The sequence below is a fragment of the Scyliorhinus torazame genome, chromosome 12, assembly GCF_047496885.1.
Source record: "Scyliorhinus torazame isolate Kashiwa2021f chromosome 12, sScyTor2.1, whole genome shotgun sequence".
Taxonomy (NCBI): domain Eukaryota; kingdom Metazoa; phylum Chordata; class Chondrichthyes; order Carcharhiniformes; family Scyliorhinidae; genus Scyliorhinus; species Scyliorhinus torazame.
The window spans coordinates 132,466,174-132,479,494 of NC_092718.1; the positions used below are offsets into that span (position 1 = coordinate 132,466,174).

General features: G+C 44.6%; 1 protein-coding gene across 2 annotated transcripts in view; it reads right to left on the reverse strand.

The window, feature by feature from the left end:
* Nucleotides 1–13,321, reverse strand: part of LOC140386607 (tectonic-3-like) — an 894,865-nt gene that overhangs the window by 464,095 nt on the left and 417,449 nt on the right. For both annotated transcript variants that reach the window (XM_072469084.1, XM_072469083.1), the window contains exons 4-5: nt 4,406–4,524; nt 2,912–2,941 (exon numbers count right to left, since the gene is read on the reverse strand). In XM_072469084.1, coding sequence (XP_072325185.1) covers nt 2,912–2,941; nt 4,406–4,524 — 149 coding nt within the window. The remainder of the gene's footprint in view (nt 1–2,911; nt 2,942–4,405; nt 4,525–13,321) is intronic.

Consider the following 13,321-nt stretch of genomic DNA (forward strand, 5'->3'; position numbering starts at 1 on the left):
GGGCCTTTGGGAGTTTCCCCCCTGTCAAGCCCACACTTTTTCAGCAGTGAGGAGCTGAATTTGCTGGCCAGATTGCCTCCTCAGAGATCAGGCCACCATTTTAAATGGATGCCCCGATCTCCAAGTCAGCCTGAGAGTTCTCACCCCCCCCACCCATGGACAATGTCACACCCCACACACATGAGCATTACCCTACCCCACCCGCCCACAAAGACACCCTGCTATCAGATCGCCCAGGCCTTTCCCCCCTTCTCCCTCCCCTCCCTCTTTTGGGACCCCCACCCCACTTTTGGGACTCTCACCCCGCAACCCACCAACTTTTATGAGGCCCCTTCATACCCATCCTTCATCCGCCCTGCCCCGCCCTTCCTAAGAACCAGGAGCAGGAGTAGGCTATCTGGCCCCTCGAGCCTGCCCCACCATTCAATGAGATCATGGCTGATCTTTTGTGGACTCAGCTCCACTTTCCAGCCTGAACACCATAACCCTTAATTGCTTTACTGTTGAAAAATCTATCTGTCTTTGCTTTAAAAACATTCAACTAGTTAGTCTCAATTGCTTCAGTGGGCAGGGAATTCCACAGATTTACAACCCTTTGAGTGAAGAAGTTCCTCCTCAGTCCAAAATCTGCTACCCCCTATTTTGAGGCTATGCGCCCTAGTTCTAGTTTCACCCACCAGTGGAAACAACCTGCCTGTTTCTATCGTAATTATTCCCTTCATAATTGTATATGTTTCTATCAGATGCACCCTCATTCTTCTAAATACCAATGAGTATAGTCCCAGTCTACACAGTCTCCTCAAAAGCCAATCCTCTCAACTCCGGAATCAACCGGAATTGCCTCTGCACACCCTCCAGTGCCAGTACATCCTTTCTCAAGTAAGACCAAAACTGTACACAGTACTCCAGGTTTGGTCTCACCAACATCCTATACAGCTGCAACATAACTACCCTGTTTTTAAGCTCCATCCCTCGAGTAAAGAAGGACAAAATTCCATTTGCCTTCTTAATCTGCTGCACCTGCAAACCAACTTTTTGTGATTCATGTACAAGGACACCCAGGTCCCTCTGCAGAGCAGCATGCTGCGATTTTTTACTATCATCCCCCCCCCCCCCCCCCCCCCCCACCCATCTCATCCTGACTTTAACGGGCATGGCCCCCCTCAGACCTCGACCTTTGGCAGGGTCAGCTGGGCACCCTGGCAATGCCCCTGCCAGCCTGGCAGTCCCACGCAGGCACCTTGGTGCCAGGCTAGCAGTGCCAAGGTTCCCGGGTGCCAGAGAGAGAGAGCCAGGTTGTCATTCTATCCTGCCCCAAACCACCTAGTCACCTCGTGGGAGGGACCAGAATGAGAGGTAACTAGATAGAGAACCTAGTGGAGTGGTGTCACAACAGCAATCTCTCCCTCAATGCCAGCAAAACTAAAGAGCTGGTCATTGACTTCAGGAAGTAAAGTATCGTACACACCCCTGCCTGCATCAATGGGACCGAGGTGGAGATGGTTGACAGCTTCAAATTCCTAGGTGTGCACATCACCAACAATCTGTCCTGGTTCACCCACATCGACGCTACGACCAAGAAAGTACAACAGCGTCTATACTTTCTCAGGAATCTAAAGAAATTTGGAAGGTCCACATTGACTCTTACCAACTTTTACAGATGCACCATAGAAAGCACCGTATCTGGCTGCATCACAGCCTGGAATGGCAACTGCTCGGGCCAAGGTCGTGAACACAGCCCAGTCCATCACACAAACCTGCCTCCCATCCATTGATTCTGTCTACACCGCCCACTACATTGGGAAAGCGGGCAGCATAATCAAAGACCCCTCCCACCCAACTTATTCCCTCTTCCAACTTATTCCATCTCAGCAGGTCTGAGAACACTTACTAACATATTCAAAAACAGCTTCTTCCCCGCTGTTACCAGCTTCCTAAATGACTCTCTTCTGGACTGATCTGATCTCTTCACACAACTTCTCTACTGAGTAGTACGGCACTCCTATGTGCTTCACCCGATGCCTGTGTCAATGTATTTACATTGAGCATTCATGTTTGCCCTATGTATTTTTTTTTCATGTACGGAATGATCTGTCTGAACTGTACGCAGAACAATACCTTTCACTGTACCTCGGTACACGTAACAATAAACAAATCCAAATCCAAATCCAAAACCCAGGGATGTCCAATAGCCTGGGAACCCGCCCCCCCCCCCCCGCCCCATACCTTCTTAAACTGTGTCACGCCATCTAGTTCTGGTCTCTCCCACAAGGGGAAACCTCCAACCTCCTTTCCGCATTCATCGTCAATTCCCCTCAGGATCGGTTATGTTTCAATCAGATCACTACCTCATTCTTCTAAACTCCAATGGTTAAAGACCCAGCCGGCCCAAGCTTTCCTTGAAGGATAACCCCCTCGCTGAAGGGATCAGTTGAGTCAACCTTTTCTGAATAGTTTCTCATGTGTGTATGTCCTTTCTTAAATAGGAAGGATAAAAACTGTACACAATACTCCAGACATGGTCCCACCAATACCCTGTACAATTGGAGCAAAACACCCCAACTTTTATATTTTATTTCCCTTGTGATGAGTAACAAGATTAATCTGCCTTCCTAACTGTACTTTTTGTGGTTCATGTCCCAGGGCACCCAGCCACTCTGGGCCCCAGATTTCTGCAAAACCACCCAATTTAAATAAATTGCCTTGAAGACTGGAGTTGAAAGGGTGGAAATGAGACGACAGCTGGACAGCATTCAGGTTCCACCCCATCAACGATACTGCGATCAGATCTGGACGCCTCATAGCTCAGGAAGGATCGAAGGCCCCAGTACAGATTTCCCTGGATCATATCAAGGCGAAGGGTTTAAACAGTTTCCAACACGAACGAGACGATTGCAGATTTTCAATTTACCTTATAGACGTCTTTGGATGATGCCAAAATCTGTGAGGAGAGGACAGAAAAGACTGTGACAATTTTACACCGACTCGAAGGAATGCCTATTAATTTGAGAGGTCAGTGCGGAATAGGGGGGTGGGAGTCCTGTATGTTTGCACGGAGAAGCTTGCATGCTCTGTAAACCTGAGCTTATCGCTCCACTTTAGCCTTAGAAAATCATCTCTGATTCAACTCCCTCCATGGCCTCACCCTCTCTCAGTAATATCCCCCAGGTCCAACGTTATCATCTCAGCTCCCTCCGTGGCCTCACCCTCTCTCAGTAATATCCCCCAGGTCCAACGTTATCATCTCAGCTCCCTCCGTGGCCTCACCCTCTCTATTTCTACAGCCATCGCCTTAGTTCAATTCCCTCCGTGGCTTATTCTTTTATCTCGGTCATATTCCCCAGCTCTATGGCCATAGTCTTGTGTTCAACTCTCTCTGTGGTCCCACCTCTCTATCTTAGCAATCTCCTCCAGCTCAATAGCAATCGCTTTATGTTCAAAATCCGGTGTGGCCACCTAACCTCGAGCTCTGTAACTCGGCCAGATCTAAAACCTAGTGAGATCTCTGCTTCCTTCCAGTTCTAGTCTCTTGTGCATCAGCAGATTAATTGCCCCGCCATTGGAGCCATGTATTTAAGAGCCGAGATCTGATCCTTGAGATTTCAGTAGAAAACCTTGCAGCTTCTTCTCCTTTCATTAAATAAGATGGCCCCTAAATCGCATTCCTTGAACTCAGCTTTCATTTGATTCTTCCAAAAATATCCTGCAGAACTGTGAGAGCTCATAAACCTGTGCTAATACTGCATCTCATGACATTCCAAAGCATCTGCAAATTTAGTCACCCTTTTCATGCAGGAAATACAATGGCTGAATTGCACATAGCAAGATCCCAGAGGCTGCAATGGGATAATTATCAACCAAGGTGTCTTGGGTCAATTGATTGACAGAGCAGCATTCTCTCTGATTGGTGTGGAAGCTCCAAAGATTCAGGTCTGCCGGATCTTCGATGTGGCGAATCAGATTCAGTTCCGAGCACTCACCCTGCGTGTTCAACATTCCAGGAAACACCATCCAACACAGACGAAAGCTACCTTCATAAACCCCCAAGCTCCTCTCCACTCACCCCTAAACACTACCAACCTCCAGTTACTCCTCAACAACCCTTCATTCAGCTGCTATACCCTGAAGCACTCACTCATCCCGAATGACCCTCCGTTCAGCCTGGAATCATCTCTTTCCTACAGCAAAGAACGGGAGAGAGGGAAAGCACCAACCCGAACAGGATAGGGGAAGCGACAGGGGATCAGGAGAGCGCGGACACGATGGGGAATCCCATCAGCACAACGCATCAGTGGGACTTGGTGAGTGAGGAAAGGGCAATACCACGAACACAGAAGGAATGTCTGAAGCAATCCCATTTTGTGAAACCGAACACCACTTTGACTGTGAAAGGATGCGGTCTTACCCTGGTGCTGTTTTCCGGCTCTGAGGAGACAATGAAAGATCCTCTGCCAAACTGTGAGACCAGCAATGGCAATTTCTCTCTTCTGAGGGACTGCGGTGTGACAAAGTAATTTGCTTTCGCTGCAAAAGAAATATTATTCCACTTTGATTTCGGCACAATGATTCTTGAACTTTGCTGCATGTATTACACAGCCTCTCCACCCGCAACTAACAGTACACTCAAGAAAACCAGCCCAGGAAAAGGGAGAATTGAGGGGCTTGTTCTTCTCTCATATAGAGGAGTCTCTGCTGTATTTAATAATTTATGATGTGGAGATGCCGGCGTTGAACTGGGGTGAGCACAATACGAAGTCTTATAACACCAGGTTAAAGTCCAACAGGTTTGTTTCGATGTCACTAGCTTTCGGAGCGCTGCTCCTTCCTCAGGTGAATGAAGAGGTATGTTCCAGAAACATATATAGAGACAGATTCAAAGATGCCAGACAATGCTTGGAATGCGAGCATTAGCAGGTGATTAAATCTTTACAGATCCAGAAATGGGGTAACCCCAGGTTAAAGAGGTGTGAATTGTGTCAAGCCAGGACAGTTGGTAGGATTTTGCAGGCCAGATGGTGGGGGATGAATGTAATGCGACATGAATCCCAGGTCCCGGTTGAGGCCGCACTCATGTGTGCGGAACTTGGCTATAAGCTTCTGCTCGGCGATTCAGCGTTGTTGCGCGTCCTGAAGGCCGCCTTGGAGAGCGCTTACCCGGAGATCAGAGGCTGAATGCCCTTGACTGCTGAAGTGTTCCCCGACTGGAAGGGAACATTCCTGCCTGGTGATTGTCGCGCGATGTCCGTTCATTCGTTGTCGCAGCGTCTGCATGGTCTCGCCAATGTACCACGCTTCGGGACATCCTTTTCTGCAGCGTATGAATCTGTCTATATATATGTTTCTGGAACATACCTCTTCATTCACCTGAGGAAGGAGCAGCGCTCCGAAAGCTAGTGACATCGAAACAAACCTGTTGGACTTTAACCTGGTGTTGTAAGACTTCGTATTTAATAATTTAGTCACCTAAGGTCCGAATTAAACCCGACACATTGAGACAGCAGAGTTAACCACTGTGCAACAGTGCCGCCGTCTGTGACTACGCACTGACTATTCCCTCTGATAGGCCTACTACAGATATATTTAATAATTGACAATGCATTGGTTCCTCTTTCTGACAGAGGAGTTGCCGTTAACTTACACTGTGACTATGTACTGACTCCTCTCTCTTGATGAGGGAGTCACTGCTATATTTAATCTGTGACTATGCCTCTGCACTGGTTCCTCTCTCTGATAGAGATGTCATTGTAATATTCAACCAATGACTATGCACTGACTCCTCCCTCAGATCGAGGAGAGCGGATTCCTCACTCTGAAAGAACAGTCACTGTTATATTTAATCTGTGACCATGCCCTCAATTCGTTCTGATAGAGGAATCACTGTTACAGTTAATATGTGACTATGCACTGATCTCCTCTCTCTGATGGAGGAGTCACTGTTATATTTAATCAATGACTACGCACTGACTCCGCTCTCGGATAGAGGAGTCACTGTTATATTTAATCAGTGACTATGCACTGACTCCTCTCTCTGATAGAGGAGTCACGGTTATATTTAATCTGTGACCATGCCCTCAATTCGTTCTGATAGAGGAATCACTGTTACAGTTAATATGTGACTATGCACTGATCCCCTCTCTCTGATGGAGTACTCACTGTTATATTTAATCACTGACTGCACTGACTCCTCTCTCTGATGGAGGAGCCGCTGTTATATTCAATCTGTGACTATGCACCAACTCCACCCTCTGATGGAGGAGTCGCTGTTATATTTAATCACTGACTATGCACTGACTCCTTTCTCGATGGAGGACTCACTGTTATATTTAATCACTGACTGCACTGACACCTCTCTCTGATGGAGGAATCACTGTTATATTCAATCTGTGACTATGCACGGACTCCACTCTCTGATGGAGGAGTCACTGTTATATTCAATCTGTGACTATGCACCAACTCCACCCTCTGATGGAGGAGTCGCTGTTATATTTAATCACTGACTATGCACTGACTCCTCTCTCGATGGAGGACTCACTGTTATATTCAATCTGTGACTATGCACTGACTCCTCTCTCTGATGGAGGAGCCGCTGTTATATTCAATCTGTGACTATGCACCAACTCCACCCTCTGATGGAGGACTCACTGTTATATTCAATCTGTGACTATGCACTGACTCCTCTCTCTGATGGAGGAGTCGCTGTTATATTTAATCAGTGACTGTGCACTGACCCCTATCTGAGAGTGACTGTTATATTTAATCAGTGACTGTGCACTGACCCCCATCTCTGATAGAGAGTGACTGTTATATTTAATCAGTGACTGTGCGCTGACCCCTATCTCTGAGAGTGACTGTTATATTTAATCAGTGACTGTGCACTGACCCCTATCTCTGGAGAGTGACTGTTATATTTAATCAGTGACTGTGCACTGACCCCTATCTCTGAGAGTGACTGTTATATTTAATCAGTGACTGTGCACTGACCCCCTTCTCTGAGAGTGACTGTTATATTTAATCAGTGACTGTGGACTGCCCCCTATCTCTGAGAGTGACTGTTATATTTAATCAGTGACTGTGCACTGACCCCCTTCTCTGATAGAGAGTTACTGTTATATTTAATCAGTGACTGTGTACTGACCCCCATCTCTGATAGAGAGTGACTGTTATATTTAATCAGTGACTGTGCGCTGACCCCTATCTCTGAGAGTGACTGTTATATTTAATCAGTGACTGTGCACTGACCCCTATCTCTGGAGAGTGACTGTTATATTCAATCAGTGACTGTGCACTGACCCCTATCTCTGAGAGTGACTGTTATATTTAATCAGTGACTGTGCACTGACCCCCTTCTCTGAGAGTTACTGTTATATTTAATCAGTGACTGTGCACTGACCCCTATCTCTGATAGAGTTACTGTTATATTTAATCAGTGACTGTGCACTGACCCCTATCTCTGATAGAGAGTGACTGTTATATTTAATCAGTGACTGCGCACTGTCGCCTATCTCTGATAGAGAGTGACTGCTATATTAAATCAGTCACTGTGCACTGACCCCTATCTCTGATAGAGAGTGACTGTTATATTTAATCAGTCACTGTGCACTGACCCCTACCTCTGATAGAGAGTGACTGTTATATTTAATCAGTGACTGTGCACTGACCCCTATCTCTGATAGAGAGTTACTGTTATATTTAATCAGTGACTGTGCACTGCCCCCTATCTCTGTGAGTGACTGTTATATTTAATCAGTCACTGTGCACTGACCCCGATCTCTGAGAGAGAGTGACTGTTATATTTAATCAGTGACTATTCACTGACCCCTATCTCTGATAGAGAGTGACTGTTATATTTAATCAGTGTCTGCGCACTGACGCCAATCTCTGATAGAGAGTGACTGTTATATTTAATCAGTCACTGTGCACTGACCCCTATCTCTGATAGAGAGTGACTGTGATATTTAATCAGTCACTGTGCACTGACCCCTATCTCTGATAGAATGTGACTGTTATATTTAATCAGTGACTGTGCACTGACCCCTATCTCTGATAGAGAGTTACTGTTATATTTAATCAGTTACTGTGCACTGACCCCTATCTCTGATAGCGAGTGACTGTTATATTTCATCAGTGACTGTGCACTGACCCCTATCTGAGAGTGACTGTTATATTTAATCAGTGACTGTGCACTGACCCCCATCTCTGATAGAGAGTGACTGTTATATTTAATCAGTGACTGTGCGCTGACCCCTATCTCTGAGAGTGACTGTTATATTTAATCAGTGACTGTGAAATGACCCCTATCTCTGGAGAGTGACTGTTATATTTAATCAGTGACTGTGCACTGACCCCCTTCTCTGAGAGTGACTGTTATATTTAATCAGTGACTGTGGACTGCCCCCTATCTCTGAGAGTGACTGTTATATTTAATCAGTGACTGTGCACTGACCCCCTTCTCTGATAGAGAGTTATTGTTATATTTAATCAGTGACTGTGTACTGACCCCCATCTCTGATAGAGAGTGACTGTTATATTTAATCAGTGACTGTGCGCTGACCCCTATGTCTGAGAGTGACTGTTATATTTAATCAGTGACTGTGCACTGACCCCTCTCTCTGGAGAGTGACTGTTATATTCAATCAGTGACTGTGCACTGACCCCTATCTCAGAGAGTGACTGTTATATTTAATCAGTGACTGTGCACTGACCCCCTTCTCTGAGAGTGACTGTTATATTTAATCAGTGACTGTGGACTGCCCCCTATCTCTGAGAGTTACTGTTATATTTAATCAGTGACTGTGTACTGACCCCTATTTCTAAGAGTGACTGTTATATTTAATCAGTGAGTGTGCACTGCCCCCTATCTCTGATAGAGAGTGACTGTTATATTTAATCAGTGACTATTCACTGACCCCTATCACTGATAGAGAGTGACTGTTATATTTAATCAGTGACTGCGCACTGACGCCTATCTATGATAGAGAGTGACTGCTATATTAAATCAGTGACTGTGCACTGACCCCTATCTCTGATAGAGAGTTACTGTTATATTTAATCAGTGACTGTGCACTGACCCATCTCTGATAGAGAGTGACTGTTATATTTAATCAGTGACTGTGCACTGACCCCTATCTCTGAGAGTGACTGTTATATTTAATCAGTGACTGTGCACTGACCCCCATCTCTGATAGAGAGTGACTGTTATATTTAATCAGTGACTGTGCGCTGACCCCTATCTCTGAGAGTGACTGTTATATTTAATCAGTGACTGTGTACTGACCCCCATCTCTGATAGAGTGACACTGTTATATTTAATCAGTGACTGTGCGCTGAACCCTATCTCTGAGAGTGACTGTTATATTCAATCAGTGACTGTGCACTGACCCCTATCTCTGAGAGTGACTGTTATATTTAATCAGTGACTGTGCACTGCCCCCTATCTCTGTGAGTGACTGTTATACTTAATCAGTGACTGTGGACTGCCCCCTATCCCTGAGAGTTACTGTTATATTTAATCAGTGACTGTGCACTGACCCCTATCTCTGATAGAGAGTTACTGTTATATTTAATCAGTGACTGTGTACTGACCCCTATCTCTGAGAGTGACTGTTATATTTAATCAGTGACTGTGCACTGCCCCCTATCTCTGTGAGTGACTGTTATACTTAATCAGTGACTGTGCACTGACCCCTATCTCTGAGAGAGAGTGACTGTTATATTTAATCAGTGACTATTCACTGACCCCTATCTCTGATAGAGAGTGACTGTTATATTTAATCAGTGACTGCGCACTGACGCCTATCTCTGATAGAGAGTGACTGCTATATTAAATCAGTGACTGTGCACTGACCCCTATCTCTGATAGAGAGTGACTGTTATATTTAATCAGTGACTGTGCACTGACCCCTATCTCTGATAGAGAGTTACTGTTATATTTAATCAGTGACCGTGCACTGACCCGTCTCTGATAGAGAGTGACTGTTATATTTAATCAGTGACTGTGCACTGACCCCCTTCTCTGAGAGTGACTGTTATATTTAATCAGTGACTGTGCACTGACCCCTATCTCTGATAGAGAGTTACTGTTATATTTAATCAGTGACTGTGCACTGACCCCCTTCTCTGAGAGTGACTGTTATATTTAATCAGTGACTGTGCACTGATCCCCTTCTCTGAGAGTGACTGTTATATTTAATCAGTGACTGTGCACTGACCCCCTTCTCTGATAGAGAGTTACTGTTATATTTAATCAGTGACTGTGTACTGACCGCCATCTCTGATAGAGAGTGACTGTTATATTTAATCAGTGACTGTGCGCTGTCCCCTTTCTGTGAGTGACTGTTATTTTTAATCAGTGACTGTGCACTGACCCCTATCTCTGATAGAGAGTGACTGTTATATTTAATCAGTGACTGCGCACTGACGACTATCTCTGATAGAGAGTGACTGTTATATTTAATCAGGGACTGTGCACTGACCCCTATCTCTGATAGAGAGTGACTGTTATATTTAATCAGTCACTGTGCACTGACCCCTTTCTCTGATAGAGAGTGACTGTTATCTTTAATCAGTGACTGTGCATTGACCCCTATCTCTGATAGAGAGTTACTGTTATATTTAATCAGTGACTGTGCACTGACCCCTATCTCTGATAGCGAGTGACTGTTATATTTAATCAGCGACTGTGCACTGACCCCTATCTGAGAGTGACTGTTATTTTTAATCAGTGACTGTGCACTGACCCCCATCTCTGATCGAGAGTGACTGTTATATTTAATCAGTGACTGTGCGCTGACCCCTATCTCTGAGAGTGACTGTTATATTTAATCAGTGACTGTGCACTGACCCCTATCTCTGGAGAGTGACTGTTATATTTAATCAGTGACTGTGCACTGACCCCTATCTCTGAGAGTGACTGTTATATTTAATCAGTGACTGTGCACTGACCCCCTTCTCTGAGAGTGACTGTTATATTTAATCAGTCACTGTGCACTGACCCCTACCTCTGATAGAGAGTGACTGTTATATTTAATCAGTGACTGTGCACTGACCCCTATCTCTGATAGAGAGTTACTGTTATATTTAATCAGTGACTGTGCACTGCCCCCTATCTCTGTGAGTGACTGTTATATTTAATCAGTCACTGTGCACTGACCCCGATCTCTGAGAGAGAGTGACTGTTATATTTAATCAGTGACTATTCACTGACCCCTATCTCTGATAGAGAGTGACTGTTATATTTAATCAGTGTCTGCGCACTGACGCCAATCTCTGATAGAGAGTGACTGTTATATTTAATCAGTCACTGTGCACTGACCCCTATCTCTGATAGAGAGTGACTGTGATATTTAATCAGTCACTGTGCACTGACCCCTATCTCTGATAGAATGTGACTGTTATATTTAATCAGTGACTGTGCACTGACCCCTATCTCTGATAGAGAGTTACTGTTATATTTAATCAGTTACTGTGCACTGACCCCTATCTCTGATAGCGAGTGACTGTTATATTTCATCAGTGACTGTGCACTGACCCCTATCTGAGAGTGACTGTTATATTTAATCAGTGACTGTGCACTGACCCCCATCTCTGATAGAGAGTGACTGTTATATTTAATCAGTGACTGTGCGCTGACCCCTATCTCTGAGAGTGACTGTTATATTTAATCAGTGACTGTGAAATGACCCCTATCTCTGGAGAGTGACTGTTATATTTAATCAGTGACTGTGCACTGACCCCCTTCTCTGAGAGTGACTGTTATATTTAATCAGTGACTGTGGACTGCCCCCTATCTCTGAGAGTGACTGTTATATTTAATCAGTGACTGTGCACTGACCCCCTTCTCTGATAGAGAGTTATTGTTATATTTAATCAGTGACTGTGTACTGACCCCCATCTCTGATAGAGAGTGACTGTTATATTTAATCAGTGACTGTGCGCTGACCCCTATGTCTGAGAGTGACTGTTATATTTAATCAGTGACTGTGCACTGACCCCTCTCTCTGGAGAGTGACTGTTATATTCAATCAGTGACTGTGCACTGACCCCTATCTCAGAGAGTGACTGTTATATTTAATCAGTGACTGTGCACTGACCCCCTTCTCTGAGAGTGACTGTTATATTTAATCAGTGACTGTGGACTGCCCCCTATCTCTGAGAGTTACTGTTATATTTAATCAGTGACTGTGTACTGACCCCTATTTCTAAGAGTGACTGTTATATTTAATCAGTGAGTGTGCACTGCCCCCTATCTCTGATAGAGAGTGACTGTTATATTTAATCAGTGACTATTCACTGACCCCTATCTCTGATAGAGAGTGACTGTTATATTTAATCAGTGACTGCGCACTGACGCCTATCTATGATAGAGAGTGACTGCTATATTAAATCAGTGACTGTGCACTGACCCCTATCTCTGATAGAGAGTTACTGTTATATTTAATCAGTGACTGTGCACTGACCCATCTCTGATAGAGAGTGACTGTTATATTTAATCAGTGACTGTGCACTGACCCCTATCTCTGAGAGTGACTGTTATATTTAATCAGTGACTGTGCACTGACCCCCATCTCTGATAGAGAGTGACTGTTATATTTAATCAGTGACTGTGGCTGACCCCTATCTCTGAGAGTGACTGTTATATTTAATCAGTGACTGTGTACTGACCCCCATCTCTGATAGAGTGACACTGTTATATTTAATCAGTGACTGTGCGCTGAACCCTATCTCTGAGAGTGACTGTTATATTCAATCAGTGACTGTGCACTGACCCCTATCTCTGAGAGTGACTGTTATATTTAATCAGTGACTGTGCACTGCCCCCTATCTCTGTGAGTGACTGTTATACTTAATCAGTGACTGTGGACTGCCCCCTATCCCTGAGAGTTACTGTTATATTTAATCAGTGACTGTGCACTGACCCCTATCTCTGATAGAGAGTTACTGTTATATTTAATCAGTGACTGTGTACTGACCCCTATCTCTGAGAGTGACTGTTATATTTAATCAGTGACTGTGCACTGCCCCCTATCTCTGTGAGTGACTGTTATACTTAAGCAGTGACTGTGCACTGACCCCTATCTCTGAGAGAGAGTGACTGTTATATTTAATCAGTGACTATTCACTGACCCCTATCTCTGATAGAGAGTGACTGTTATATTTAATCAGTGACTGCGCACTGACGCCTATCTCTGATAGAGAGTGACTGCTATATTAAATCAGTGACTGTGCACTGACCCCTATCTCTGATAGAGAGTGACTGTTATATTTAATCAGTGACTGTGCACTGACCCCTATCTCTGATAGAGAGTTACTGTTATATTTAATC